At 40.8% G+C, this 15,105-nt stretch overlaps 1 protein-coding gene across 1 annotated transcript in view; it reads right to left on the reverse strand.

The window, feature by feature from the left end:
* Positions 1 to 15,105, reverse strand: part of LOC111245477 (uncharacterized) — a 43,254-nt gene that overhangs the window by 8,245 nt on the left and 19,904 nt on the right. Inside the window, exons 2-4 of the mRNA XM_022793870.2 lie at positions 11,098 to 12,300; positions 2,950 to 3,130; positions 20 to 934 (exon numbers count right to left, since the gene is read on the reverse strand). Of these exons, the coding sequence (XP_022649605.1) occupies positions 20 to 934; positions 2,950 to 3,130; positions 11,098 to 12,298 (2,297 nt within the window). The 5' untranslated portion in view covers positions 12,299 to 12,300. The remainder of the gene's footprint in view (positions 1 to 19; positions 935 to 2,949; positions 3,131 to 11,097; positions 12,301 to 15,105) is intronic.

Below are 15,105 nucleotides of genomic sequence, written 5' to 3' on the forward strand. Positions count from 1 at the left end.
TTCATTAAAGTCCACGCACCGTTTCTCAGGACAGAAATCAGCGCGCGACGTGACAGCAAAGTCCGTCGAGGTCTTTAAAGGGCCTTGACGTGCTGGCGATGACGTGGCGGTTACAGCCTGTGTCGGCAGCAGTGTTGTCGTAAGCGGCCTTTCTGTCGTCGTTAATCTCGAAGTAGTTAAGGGCCGGGACACTGTAGTAAAGGCTATACTGGGCATTAGCGTTGACGGTATGGTCTTCATAGGGAATCGCGTCGAGCTGGGTTTTGCAGTGGTTGTGATGGGTACCTGGAACGTTGTTTGCGGCCGAGAGGTAGTTGTCAACGTTTGTGGAAACGTGAGAAAAGTGAATGTTGTTGGGCGGAATGTCCTTATGGTGGTGGGATTAGTTGGTCGTTGTGTCGTTGTGATGACAGAAATCTTGAAAATGCTCGGCGTAGGTGATCGAGTAATAAGTGTAGGGGCTCGCGTTGGCAAGGACGGCCTACTCGTGGTAGGGCTCGTCTTCGTTTGGCCGGATGCTATCCAGTTTGATGTTGGGAACGAGGAAAAAGTCGGGAAGGCTGGCGTTCGGGAAACTGCGCTAACATCAGGGAATACTGTTCCCAGGAACGTCGTGCCCGTGTTGGTTGTCGGTGGCTGTGTATTGCGACCGGTCGAAAAGTAATTTGTCGTCGTGTCCGGTTTCCATGTAGTCGCTGGTGTAGTGCTGCTTATAGTTGTTGGTCGGCGTGTCGTCGTCACTGGACGCGCTGTTGTTGGCGCGAAGGTTCGCCCGTCACCAAATACATCCGCGACGGTTGATGTCGACGGGGGCAGTGACGGGGTGGGGAACCTTGAACTTGGTTGTGTTAGTTTTCTGGTCCGTTCCGGAGTCTTGGTAACGGGCCGGGCATCGATGCCATTGAACCGAAGCGCTGGGTCGAACAACGACAAGCTGAAAGCACAAGACGGCCAAACGAAGCCGGCAGCTGGGTTAGCCGAAGAACGACTCGATCCGACATGTTATATATATAGCCCCGAGTAGCGGAAGAACTATTGCGAAAACAATTGGACAAGGCAATATCAGGGAACGCTAATGGACCATCACTGTGATTTTCACTCGGGTATAATCAAAGTACTACTGTAGAGTACATAAAGAAGGTAAGCGCGGACGATACAGTTGAAAACTTTAATGTGTGATTACGGTGCCGTAATTTAAGACTCCAGACTGTACCAGATAATACAAATTACGTATTAGATGGGTATTTACGTATGGATTGCTGGATCGGATATGATCAACTTCTTCGTTGGAAATTTTTCTTTGAGGGTAAGCTTCGCTGCATAGGATAGGACTGAATGATCGAAATATTTCAGCTAGCTCTATGCGTTTCAAATATAAAATAAGTTTAAAAGGAGTTCAGGGTTGTAATATGGGTTGCTTATCTTTTGTATGATCTTACTAGAAATCGAGACATTTACCGATTTCAGTAAATCGTATGCTTTAGGTTGAGGCCTAGAATTGTTTACATGCATTATTCTCCTCTGTTTTGCCATGGTAATGCCATGCTAGCTAGATGAATATTGCAAATAACCAATTGCCCAAATACTGCTTTTTTAATATTTGGTTAAAAAATTATCACTTCTAGATTTGATTAATTTTAATATTAAATTATTAAAACGGTAAGCTAGAAGTAATAACAGAGTCTTCGTGGGAGCTATCCATTGGCAGACAGGGTTACGACCGCAAGATTAAGCCTTTTGCCCAAAATCTTACAGGTAAGATTGAGAAAGAATCCATAGAAAGGTAGCAATAGAGCTATAGATGCTGAAGGACAAACATCATTATTTAATCGTTTCCTATGCAACACTCTGCCCAGGTTTCTTCTCTCTAGAAAATGGGAATATTCTTCTCAAACTGTTATCTGATCACCACTACATTGATTGGATTAATCCTAAACCATGTGAGCCAAATGTGGGGCTAAGTTCAGATATATCCCATTTATTTCTGCCGAGATCACCACCCACTAATCTTTTTTATATTTCATTTCGAATCGACCCGAATCTTTATTTAATAGTATTATGGGCTAATATAAAAAAGAGTGGTAGATGCTTACGGGGTCAGTTGGCCTGGGTCGTAATTCGTCGGATAATCTTCGACTTGCTAGACGGGCTGTGCGTAGTATAAGTCTTATGATCACATATTAAATTCTATGCTTCTTTTTTTAATATTCTAGTTATTTAGGACAATACCAGCACGTAACTTGCATACTGAATTTACTTACCTAATCTCTATTGTCCTACCTATGTTCCTACCATTGTCTAGGTAGGAACCAAAGATTAAAACAAACCTTTTAAACTAACACTTTCAATACCATATTCGCAATATCAGTGCCGCTGTCTAGACGGTATTAGTGATTTTAGATATCAAAAACAAAATAATCAACTATAAAGTCTAGTATAGAGGTATAGTTCTAGGATATATTTAAACTCAGACGTTTCTCTACTAACTTATTCTGATTAAAAATCCTTTATTCTGACTGTTATAAGGACCGATAGCATACGTATTAGTTCCTAGCAGCTTTGGAAATATTATCGCGATAAGGCACATTACTTATGATGTTATTTGCAGAAGATGCAAAGCCCTTGACAAAATCGAATTGGTCATTGTTGATAATTGATGCGGGATTTCAACTCTAGCAAAAGGTAATGAGTGCAGTACAGTACGGCCATGCTGATCCGAGTCATTCGAGGCGCAGCATTTGCTATATAATGAAGTTGCATCACATTCTAGATAATTATGGTTCATGGCCGCTTGGGGTCTTGTTATTTGGTGGACACAGTATCACTTTACGATATTGTTGTATGCCATTTGATCGTACAGGTGTCAAAGTTCACCGATTTTACAATACCCTGTAGCCTTATTATCCTGTGTTGGGCCGAACGAAGCATAAACAATAGGTAAAGACTTACGTGGGCTTAAAGTTGATCCGATCATCATTTTTATCATCGCTGATATAATCGTCATCGTCCTGCCGGGGGAACTCTTCAAACTCGTCGAGTTGTTGCTGTCGAAGTTTGTCGCGCAGAACCTTAATCACTTCTGGCTTACGGGTCGGCACCGTTTTACGGCTCACTAACGGCGTTGTAAAGTCTGCCCGCATAGTTATGAATGGGGTCGCATGATTAGTTCTAATGTGAAGCGATCAATTAACAATATACAGAAAATGTATATACCTTATTGAGAAATTATTTAGCTTGCTAGCTAATTAGCAATCCAATCCAGTTTTTCCTAAAAAAACTTTCGATAGTATAGATCGATAGATAGATTTTGTTTAAAAAACACACATATTTATCGATGACAAGAACTGCATCAATCAATGGCCATAGTTTAAATTGTAGGTATTATCCGTTTTATTGTTATATTAGTATCCGAATTAGAAATTCAAATCTGGCGCGCTCGATAGCTCGATATTCTATCATGAAGGACGCAGCCGATATTGAAGATGTGTGCCTCCGGCAATGTCATACGAATTTGCTCATTTCGTGCCGCCTGTTATCGTGATTAGAGTTGAAAAACGTTCTTTGAGGACTGCTTCAAATAAGGCCTTACCAATTTAGTTCTGTATATTACGATATATTTGAAAAAATTTTCTAACTGTATAAGAAATTTACATGGTCAAACAGATGGCAATAAGAGAGACTCCATAGCTTCTAAACGTGCGCTTCATGAGGACTTCGCTTCTCACTGGAAGTTTTCATCTCCTAATCGTAACTAATCATAGGCTTATTATGCAATGGCTATTGAAACACCTCTTTTTTCTATTTGTAGTGTAACAAATATTGAACCTACATAAATCCTGTCACATTGTAATGCCGACACAACAAATATTCTACAATATTTGTTTGTGTTTCTCATAAGTAATACAAACGTTTTTTTATTGAGGTGTAAATAATTTTACAATTACAGTTATTCGCTCTAAAGTTGCTCAGAATTGCAAAACAGCCGATCGTTCTTCAGGCTAGTAAGTTACGTGCGCTACTTAAGCGTATCGGCAAATAATTTCATTAGTAAAAAAATAGTCTGCCGATCGAATGGCACAAGCATACAATTTAACCTATATGACTCATTGTAACAAATTGTATTCTTAGGTGGATATGTTTCAACAACTTTTCCTTCTTGTCATTCCGTTAAATCTATAATATTTCTAGTTTATTTGAGACTTTCATCACGTCCACACATACATTTGGGACCAGTGGTCGCTGTGATGAGGAAATGATAACACATTTGAAGGAATAATACGTGACTTAAACGTACGTATACTTCATTTCGTGCCAACAGCAGCCAGCTGTCGGAAGCAACGCTTAGCGCTAGCATAGAACGTAAAACTTCATAACGTTTATTAGCTCTATCAGCTTCACTATGAACATATTAGGTTAAGCTCGATATACTCGCCATGAACTTCAAATTCAATAAAAAAAAAAAAAGAGTAAAATATTACCACGTGCCTACAAGGTCGAGAGCACATACTTCACGACTTCCGTGGTGGTTGACTCCAACGAGACTTCAGAGCTTTGATGTTGTGAGACATCACACCTACCCGAGGATCGGCCCAGAAGTCTCCTACTGATCTTGAAACTACCCTTTTACAGTAGTAAAATAGTAACAAGTCACTGAGATTTTCCTCTCGACTGCGAACCTTAACTTAAGAGCTTAACAATATAATTTTTTTTCGATGTTCTAAGCATTTGTACTGATATTTCATTTTTTTTTTGTCTTTACTATCGTTATATCATTTACGGCATAGCGAAATGTTGCTACACTTTCACCAATAACAATGTGGAATTTAACGTTGTTAATATTAAACGTTTAATATTATCTTGTTATTTGTTGTCCATTCAGCGCTGAATTTTTTTCATGAGAAAATAATAAAATTTTCTTTTTAACGAAAAGAGTCGGTCAAGTCTGCTACTCAGTTCGCATCATTTCTGCTACGTACATGTCAGGCTTCTAGCGGCGCCATTCAGGCTTCAAAACAAGAGAAGCCCCGAATTATCTGTCTGATGCAGCTGCTGAGAGCACACAGAGTACGTTTCCTGTCATTGATTGGATGAACCAGATCCTACCTGTAAAAATATTCCTACCTTGATAGCATATAGGATATCGTAAAGCAATGGACAGCTATGGTCTGCTGTAGTTTCCGTGTTTGTTTTGCACACACATCGGCAAAGCCACAACCGGCCGCCAACGGTAGCACAGTTCGGGGAGTTACGGGGAGAAAAACCACAAATACAGAAAAGGCTACAAAATGACAAAGACGTCACAATACCCTGCGGCCCCATGCCGCTGCGGTGAACGCTTGGACGACAACATCGACGTCAAATGACGCCAATGTCGATCGATGGTGAGTAGACGGGCAGTTGGTGGCATCGTTGCTATTGCAGTAGCGAGAAAAATTCAGTTGAAATAAAACTGTCTTATTCAAGATACGGTAGCGGCATTTTTTTTCAAACTAGCGACGTCTTTTTTTGTCGTTGCTATCGCTTAGACTAAAAATTAGCTGGTTCGCTCGGGCTTCGCGTAGGTGGGTATTGCCTTAACTTTTCATCTGTGTCGCGCGCTTCCCCACCGCTGTTGTTGTTGCTTTTCATTTTTTTTTTCACTGCTCCGTCGCTCTCGTGCCACAACAACGCTGGCGGCATCAGCCAACCAGTTCGGGGCCGGCAAAAATGTGGAGGAGCCGAAATGAGGCGTCTGATGACCAAAGCGGCCTTCCCTGGTAGGTGCGTACGTTCAAACAGCTCGAGGATTACCACGGCCAACCACTACTATTACGACCCCCCTAAACAAACAAGTGACCCCCGCCGGACAGAAATCTGTCCCGGCGTTCGCACACCTAGGGATAGACGCGCATATCATATCATATATGTATAGATGCATGATCGCACGGTGACTAATTCGCTATTTGCTCAATGCTATATCGATTATGACATTGTATTGCACAGGTAACAGAGGTGACGACAGCGTACGACACGCAAGGTAGCTTAGGGACCAGTTTAATAACGGCAGTCACTGAAATTAGCTTTACTTTCGCCCGTTTTACCTGCTCCTTCTTTTTCTATTCCATTCGCTTTTTATAGATTAACATTTGAATATGGCTATGCGTGCACTAGGCTATGTGCGCACCTATGTTTGTATGGTTATTTTTGCTGATAGGCTGTAAACGTTGCCCAAAAGGTTTACCGTAAAAGCGAATAAGCCGACATCCACCTAGCCCTTTATACCTGTTTGGGCGGCGGCGTGCGGGTAGTACCCACACATTGCTGACACCCCCTGGGGACCACCCAATACCTAGTAGTTAATGACGTATTGCCATGATGACGGTGTGGAGAAAACACACAGGGACAACAATAACATAACGATAGGAAAAAAATGATAGAATCAAATGTTAACTCGAGTCAAACGTATGCACAGAGATCTCGAAACATATTTATCAAAGAAAAGATGCCACCATTCATCATGCATACAATTCAGATGAGTACAGGTATCGCTTGATCATGGTCTGACATCGTTATATCCATTTTTCAAGTTCGGAACTACAATATTAACTACATACCATCAAGTGAGGCCGTTTAATTGGTCGGAACAGTGACACTTCATAATTATGAACGCAGAACCAGTCCTAGCGTTCTGTTTACATTTATATCGGTCAGTATCAATTGTTAAAGGACGGAGAAGGTTAACCGGAGGGCCATTAAGATCGCATTAAGAGATCGCATTAAGAATTCCATCATCTCTGTCAGTTCATTTTTGTTTATATAGGTAATAAGGCTCAAAAATCGGGAAAAGTATAGGTGGATGAGCGGGCGGAGACGGTTAGATTGGCGGATTTTTTGCCTACGATCGCCACCAACAAGGTCACCGGCTAGGTGCGTTTAAGGTGATGAGCGAGATGCTAGAATGTGTGCTTTTTGTATTATATCTTATGTGTATATAGTTGTTTAATTGCGCATATATATGTAATGCTTGCTTTAATTTAGCTCACTTAGCGCATCCGTGTCTATCTAGTAATAAGTTCATCAGTCGTCCATGAACGGGAAGCCCTTACGTTTAGCATTGCAGCCTTCAGAGTAAATAACAAGAATGTTTGTTCGATATGGCCACTGTAACCATAGTCGCTAAAGGTTTTAATTCCATAAGACGTCATTCGGCATTTATATATATTTACCGCGTTTTTGCCGCTCGCGTAGTGGATACAAAATGAAAATCCGTTAACCGTGCCTGTTTACTTTACCTTTTCTATCATGGCAGTAGTAGCGGGAAGATCGTCATTAGTATGTGCCGATAGTCTCAAAAAGTTCTAATACTACCATGTGATAGCAGCTACGTACGTGGTGGCAGGTGGTAACGGATGATAATAGCGCTCAGCACGGGGTTCTATTAGAACTGTATGAAATTTACACTTAGCAAATGTTCACCCATAAAGTCATCAATAGCCTAACACTTTAGCCTCGTACCAAACGTGTCCCCTTCATTTCTCGAAGTTTATATTTGTCTGGCTAAGTCCGTCATTGTGTTTTAACTGTTTCAAAGTGAATCGTAACGCGTTAAAGCAGTTGTTGCTGGTGACGAAGGTTTAAAAACGAGGCAAGCTATTAAATAGCTGCTTGGAGCTTCGTTGACTTTCTCCGATATCTACATTGACAGCGTGTCGGGGCCTCGACACTAAATGAGGAAAATAGACAACAGCACAGATATAGGGAAAATGAATATTGTTATCGCAAAAAGATCTGTCGCTACTGTTTCTGCTGTGGCTGTTTTTCCGTCTCGGAATTGTCCTATACGTTCAGATTTCTTCTATTTCTTCTAGTGAAAAACAGCCAGAAGTGGCCAAAGCACCCAAGAAAATAAGAAAAGTTGTCACATAAACACAACTCGCACAGAATAAGTATTACCTAGCCGACCAACAAACCGGCCAGGCCATCGAGGTCTACGAAGGGCTGACATATCTTAGGCATATGTGTGTCTCTGCATCATATAGCTCAAAAGTCGCTTCGCTCAAACTTTACCCGCCGACAGAAGCACAGACGAATGTAATGTCGTATCCGAACCCGGAGGGATATCAAAAAATCGAGGTCATTTCAGTTCTTATGAAGGGGAACAAAGTGAAACGTCAGCGGAGAGATGGTCTATGAGAAAAGGAAACAGCGGAAAATTGTACCGCTACGCTTCTATCACTTAGAGCATACTCCTTATATATATATATATATATATATATATATATATTAGCGAAGTTTCTTTCGCGCCATTGTAACTGTTCCGCTGTCAGGGTAAATACCCCTGCGACTACCACTTGGTCGATACGGGGCACCTGATATGTTTTGTCATCTGTACCAACCATAGGTCAAAATCGTTCCAGAAATATGGAAAAATGTCGCCCATGGCAGGACGCATTAGTAGCGCCTGCAATCACAGTGCCCACGATGTGGGGCCCTTATGTCGTCCCACTGTTCAATGGCTCGAAAGTTCCAGTTGCCCCAGAAAACTTTGATGCGTGACCAGGAAAAGAAAACCTGGGTAGTTTGGTCGCGCACACTAGCAGGTACCAGAACGCATCTAATTTTAATAAGCTGTAAAAAATACTGTCTATTGCAAGCGCGATAATCATCCTCGATGCAATACATGCAATAGTGGCTAAGGTTATAGGAGTGACGATCCACTGACATAGTAGGTGAGATCCGTCAAAACCCTACATAGGTTAAAGGGCGGATAGCACTAGTTTCTTTGATTTCGTTTTCTAGATACAATAAGATACCCAACATATGTGAAGATCGATTGTCTGATCGCCTAACGTCACGAAAAGACGCGCGTCCAGTCGTCGTTTACCAAGCACAGATCCTTTTGTTCAGTGTATAATACCAAAAGAAAGGGCGAGCAAATGGCGGCGACTATCATTCAGTTGTAACAGAAAATGCAGCGATTGTATTTCGTTGATCAAGTCTGACACACAAATTAGTTTTTTTGTAGAAAAACGTTTTTCTAACTTAAAAGTACTTCGAGCTTCATCATTTACTCGGCTCAATTGCTCAGCTAATCTGCTGCTAATCACCAAATGCAAACAAGCGGCAATCAATATATTTCATATGCAACCATTATGTTCTAAATGTTCCCATGCTGTGCTGGCTCTTCAGCAGCGCGGTTTATGCACAAGCCACATGAATGGCTATTTTGATTGGCTTCTGACAATCTTGCTAAGTCCTATTTTAGTTGTTGTTCGGTGAACTAGGCAAATGTATAGGCACGTATGCTAAATAGACTAAAGATGCTTTTACAGCGTGGAAGCTCGTAAAAAGCCATTTACCCACAGAGATCGACCAGCGAACGAAAATGGCACGATTCTTGACTCGTAAATATATTACAAGCAAATTAGAGTGAGCAACTTTGATACACATTTGATATACCTGTCATAGTAGGCGGTGACCGCAATAGAACATCAGTCTCAATAGAAAGATTGCAGGTCAACAATGAGCCGACAAATAAAGCAGTTAGTAATTTCATTAGGTGGAAGAAGACATGGCGACTACAGGACGATTATAGAAACAAAGCTCAAAATGCCATAGATCACTGCATTAAATATATCTATTTTGTATACGATGTTAATGTCGGTGCACCTAGAGCTGCGCTAAACAAAACTGCCTTAAATTTGTTAGTTAGGTGAGAAAAAAACAATCGTATATATAGGGGGGCACATGCTAACGTTACATCTCAGCGTCGTCGACAATGGTTTGTCCACAATGGCCCGCGTCCTGTACCCCAAAGTGGTCATACTCTTGTCTAGTGATCGGCTGATTAATGGTCGCCGTGCCTTTTGTTGTCGCAAAGGAGAGTTACTGAGAAAAATAATTGCAACAGCTTAAAAAAAATCACTTTCCTTACGTGCTCCCTGTTTAATCATAGTATCGGGGTGATCTGCAATATTATTGTGAACCCAACTAACAATACGTTCTTAGCGGGTCAGCTCGGCTTGTTCATGGCTTTTGTCGTTTGACACGATGAGCACACGAGGCGTAATTAGGATCATGGTTCACATGACAGGACTATTGTGACAGAATACCTTGATAAACACGCTGCACTGTCTATATTCCATGTATATTAGAACGAATACATAAATCAGACATCATTCTATAGATAATGATACTGCAAAGCTAATACTGGCAATAATGGAAAACAATTTCCTGGCTACAACTAGGACGTCCGTTGTATGTCGAATGGTTCGTTGAACTTGATGGGCAATACACGTATATTTATAAAGAAAATAATTACTAGTTTGAACTAAAGACCCATTTCCCTGCCCATGCCTCGATCCAGGGAGGTCAGCCGCCTGCTATGCCTACATGAATCTATACATATAATGTGCGTGCTACATAGACTCGTACAGGCCATGTAAGCCTTTGACACCTACAGATATTTAGCTACTTAGAAGTGAATTTGGTAGTCACTTAAATAAACTACCATTGTTCATTGGCCTTGATGCAAGCGAAGACCGATTGGGCTGTCGATGAGCAAATTGAACACGTACAAGAGGGTGATGCTGAATCGCGTCCAGTCAACCTATAGGACGCCTGTAGATAGTTGTTGTCCTAAGAAATGCTAATAGCATGTGTCATTGTATCCTAACACTGTTCATGTGACTCTATATGGTGATGAACATTATGACTCAATCGTCATGCAACTATTTCATTTCTACGGAACCATCAGCCTATCATATCTGTAATTGTATTAATAGCTAACGAAATTGGTATGAATTTATGGAATAGGCACACTATGTACGAAGTCTAACCTAGCGGATGTATAGGAGTATTCATCAAGAAATAAGGGTGTGTTTTAGAAGGGAATCACTCGTTGCATAAGCAAGTCATTTCACATAAAACAGACAATCCATCTGTAGCAAAGTAATAATTCTTTTCTAATGAGAAGTGTTATTATTGTTGTTACTATTACCACAACGAAATACCTGCCGTGTTCACGCTGCGCGCTAGCTACCGTTTAGCAACTAAAAACATACTTCGACACATTTAAAGCTGTACATATACATACAATAATCTATTATCTGTACTTACGCTCAACGTCGTCGCGAGCCCCCTCAAAGCGAAGCTCTGGCCGACCCTTGTCGCCTCCATCTTCTTTTCTGCGAACTTGTACGTTGGCTCCTCCCAGCTGGCCCCTATTGCTGTTTCTTGCTTTCGATTTGAAGCGTCCTTCGCTCTTGAAGCTTCGATCATCGCGATTCTGGACGATAGCACCTGTGGAAGGTCTTCGAATGACTGGAATCTGGGTGAACCTTCTTGACGTATCTTTGTCGTTGACTTGATTACGACCAAATTGCTTCTTCGTCGAAGGCACTGACGAGACCGAGCCATTATTCGATGAGAAGAGACTGCTATCTTGGAAACGACGTCTAGATGGCTTACGGGTTCTATCAGGTCGAGTAAACCGTGGAGATTTTTTCGAGGTTATTTCTGTTGGTTGACGGGTGAATCCGCTTAATAGCTGAGATGTGAAATCGGTCAATGGCGTTCGAACGACCGGAGATGATGGTTTGATTGTAGTTGTACCAGGCAATGGGGTTGTGGTCGTCTTATTTGTTCCGAGAAGAGCCGTTGTGCTGGATTCATCAAGGTACGTGGTGCCGAAATCAACAAAGTAACTCGCTCCTCCTGGGAGTCGCACCATAATTCCGGATTTGCCTTTCGGGAATTTAAAGGGCTTCGATTTTTCGTTAATCTCTTCGAATATGTTCTGCACTTCAGATCTTTGCGGCACTGACCTTGGAAGAGGGGGTTTCTTAGTCGAATTGACTGGGGGTGTTGCCGGGGTAGCGAAATCTTTGCTTCGACTCACTTCTTTTGAGGGTGGGCTGTCGGTACTACGAGTCGTGTAATTTGCTTGGTTCGTTTGCGACAGCTGCGGAGAGGCTGGCAACTTTTTGCCTGCGGATTCCAAAAATACTGCAGGAATTTCTATTCCTGACGCGCCTAATGTTGAAACGGGGCTGAATGTTGAGTTAACTGTTGTTTTTGAAACCGATTGATTACGAGCAGCTGGTGCTGGCGGTATAACGACTCCAAATAATTCAGACGGCGGTCGATTCGGGGAAAGCTGTTCGCTTGGATGCGTGAGATTAAAGGTAAACGTAGGCTCTTTTGCCCCTGGGCCCTTGAAGTAAATGTAACTGTACGGTTGCCCATAGACGGAAATCAGAAGCGACATTGAATGCATGACCAGGAAGCCAATAGACCCCGCTAATAACGCGGGAGCCATAGCTGCAAGAAAAAACAGAAGGAAAAGAAAGGCCACGTTAAACATCGTTTCTAAAACTATTGATTAATGCATACATAGTTTTGACCATATAGAATAAAATTCGTATTTATTGTATCGGAATGCTTTGTTCGTGCAGATGTAGGCATCAGTCAGCATAGACTAATATAGGATTATGCTAAACGTACGTCTAGCAAGCGACGAAAATAGGTCCAATTCATATATGTATAGTATTAATCTGCGAGACAAGATTTGTATAACTTAGAAATTTTAGAACTACTGCACGTCGGATTCAAGTGTGGGTACATAAGTCATCGGATGTACAAAATAAACTCAATAGATTGATTGAAAGTTAGTCGACCGACGACAACGGTGCCATATGCTATACTTATCTGCCCGTCGTATTTCATACTCAGTTCACTTTTTTGACCGCTTTCTTCCGCTTTTTTCTGACCACATAAAAAAATATTCACACATAAAAAAAGGATAATAATAATAATAATAGTAATAGTAGCGTTTTCGACGATCCGTATAAAACTGGGCTTGTATTTAAAAATGGCAACTCATACAAGAAAGAACTGTACTATTAGAGTCACCCTTTGGCTTGAACAACATAACTAAATTTATCTTTTTCCTGTCGAAAAAAACATATTAAAATACAATATTCAAGCACTATTTCTACATCAGCGTGCACACTAGGTGGTCAAAAAGGCTTTTCGCAATTGACAGATGCAGTCATCACTGACTTTAGCTGTCGTTCAGCCACCTACTATTTGGGCGTAACACGCGTGTATAAAGTATGATGCGATGCTTAGTATATCGGATATAGCAGAAGTTTTCTAGACAATCCTTGTTTAGATTTTGTATGAATTTTGCACGAACACATTATAATTCTATTAGAATTATTAGTCGATACTTAATTACAGCTTTTTCAAGTGAACATAACATAAAAGATAATAATAGAAAGAAAATAAGATTCTAATGTAATATTATAGGCATTTGATAACGATAGTGACCCAATTATGGCAGAGTAGACGATTCACAAAAAGGAAGCTTAGAGGTTACGCAGTTGAAAGTTTGATACCAGTTTCAGCAAAGAGCAGCGTGGTCGATGAATGATGTTTGTGTTGGCAGAACGTGATAATTCTGATTTAAATTGATTGTTGTCTGCTGATAGCTGAAATTGTTCAGTAATGTCAAGGTAGCAGAACAAACTGATCTGGCATGGTACAGCGTTTTGCAAGAGATATCAATTTTAAATGTTTATTTAGGTACTGAGTAACCGCCAGTTACTTTGAAGACGAAGTAAACACGTTTCTTGCGGAAGGTATGTGTCATAAAAATTGTATAACAGACTAAATTGCTGGTACGAAAAATATAAATAGGTCTCTGTTTAATAGCAATTTTCAACCAGAGTCCTGTGGCGTGCGTTTACCTTGGCTAATTGGTATGAGCAGCTGAGTCGTTTGAATAGATTTTCGCTTTTTTTTTTGCCCCCTCGGTATGCTGCGTAGAATAGTACGCTATAGATGCATATGATCCAGAGGTAGGATCGTTGCTAAGCTGTACATTAATTTTGACCAGAATCAGACTGATTTTGGTGGACATTGATAATAAAAATATATATCCATTATTTACTGCTTAATACCGTAATGATCTGCAAATCACTAAAATACTCTTTAGTTGAAGGTATTTTTATCGAACCTAACAGACAGCTATTTCAGTCATTTAGAGACATTTTAAGATAGTAATTACCGTTACCCTGATGTGATTCAAAACGTTAGCTACCAACAGTATTAACAAAGACCAGCCAGACCAGAGTGTTCAGGTCACCTCATATAGGTAGAGCTTGATTTCTAAGCCACAATCGTTATATATGTTTATGTATATGCGTCTTTTTTTGAACCTGGCTATTTGTTCAATCCTACCTAAAAACCGTAATATCAGGTTTTGTTTGGCACTTGCTTTTACCAGATCCATACAGTCTATATAAAATATACACACAATATACTATGCGCCGATCTATTGCAAATTAGGTTTACTCACAAAAACTTTTAAATCGTATCTGTTCACAAACAGAAGCAGATGCTATATTATCTTTGTCTGTGACGATATCCTATGCGCATATATAACTACGGATACCCTATGTTATAAAGCATTAGTACGACACCATCGCAACAATCAGTTGAGCCCTAAACATAGAGAATCAAACATTTTCGACAAGCCACTTATTTGCGGTTTTTCTTAGCGACCTATTTCTAGCAAAGGTTAAAGTGGATTGCCAAAAACAAATTGTCTTCAGATCTGTTTGTTATTTTCGCGCGGTCCGATCGACTACCATGTGACTACCATGCGGTACGTTCGAGCATGTGCTGTGTGACTACCACTTCAACTGTATATGCTCGGATGACCTAGCAGACTAGCTTGTCCAATACTATTTCTGTTACTTGTATGCACCGATTATATAATGGTTAATCGCTGCTGATGCGTTGAATAATACCTACACATAGGTAAAATGGATATATGGAACTTGGACAGCCGCAGAATTACATATACACCATGTTATGAAACTGAAATAAATCGTCATAGAAATAGAGGTGAAAAAGAACACAATACAATCCTTCAGCAGTGCTTGTTCAAGGCTTCAAGTACGTGGGAGCTAGCTTGTTTCCTTGGTTGTAACATTGGGGCAAACCGTTTAGTGGGGTCGTTTTTCGATAGGAATCATGTAAATAGTACCACATAAGCCTTTTAGGTTTATTTTCAATGTTGCTTATTATTAGAGCTGGTTAAACATTGATAGAGCCTAG

The sequence above is a fragment of the Varroa destructor genome, unplaced genomic scaffold (assembly GCF_002443255.2).
Source record: "Varroa destructor unplaced genomic scaffold, Vdes_3.0 BEIS01000002.1, whole genome shotgun sequence".
Lineage (NCBI taxonomy): Eukaryota > Metazoa > Arthropoda > Arachnida > Mesostigmata > Varroidae > Varroa > Varroa destructor.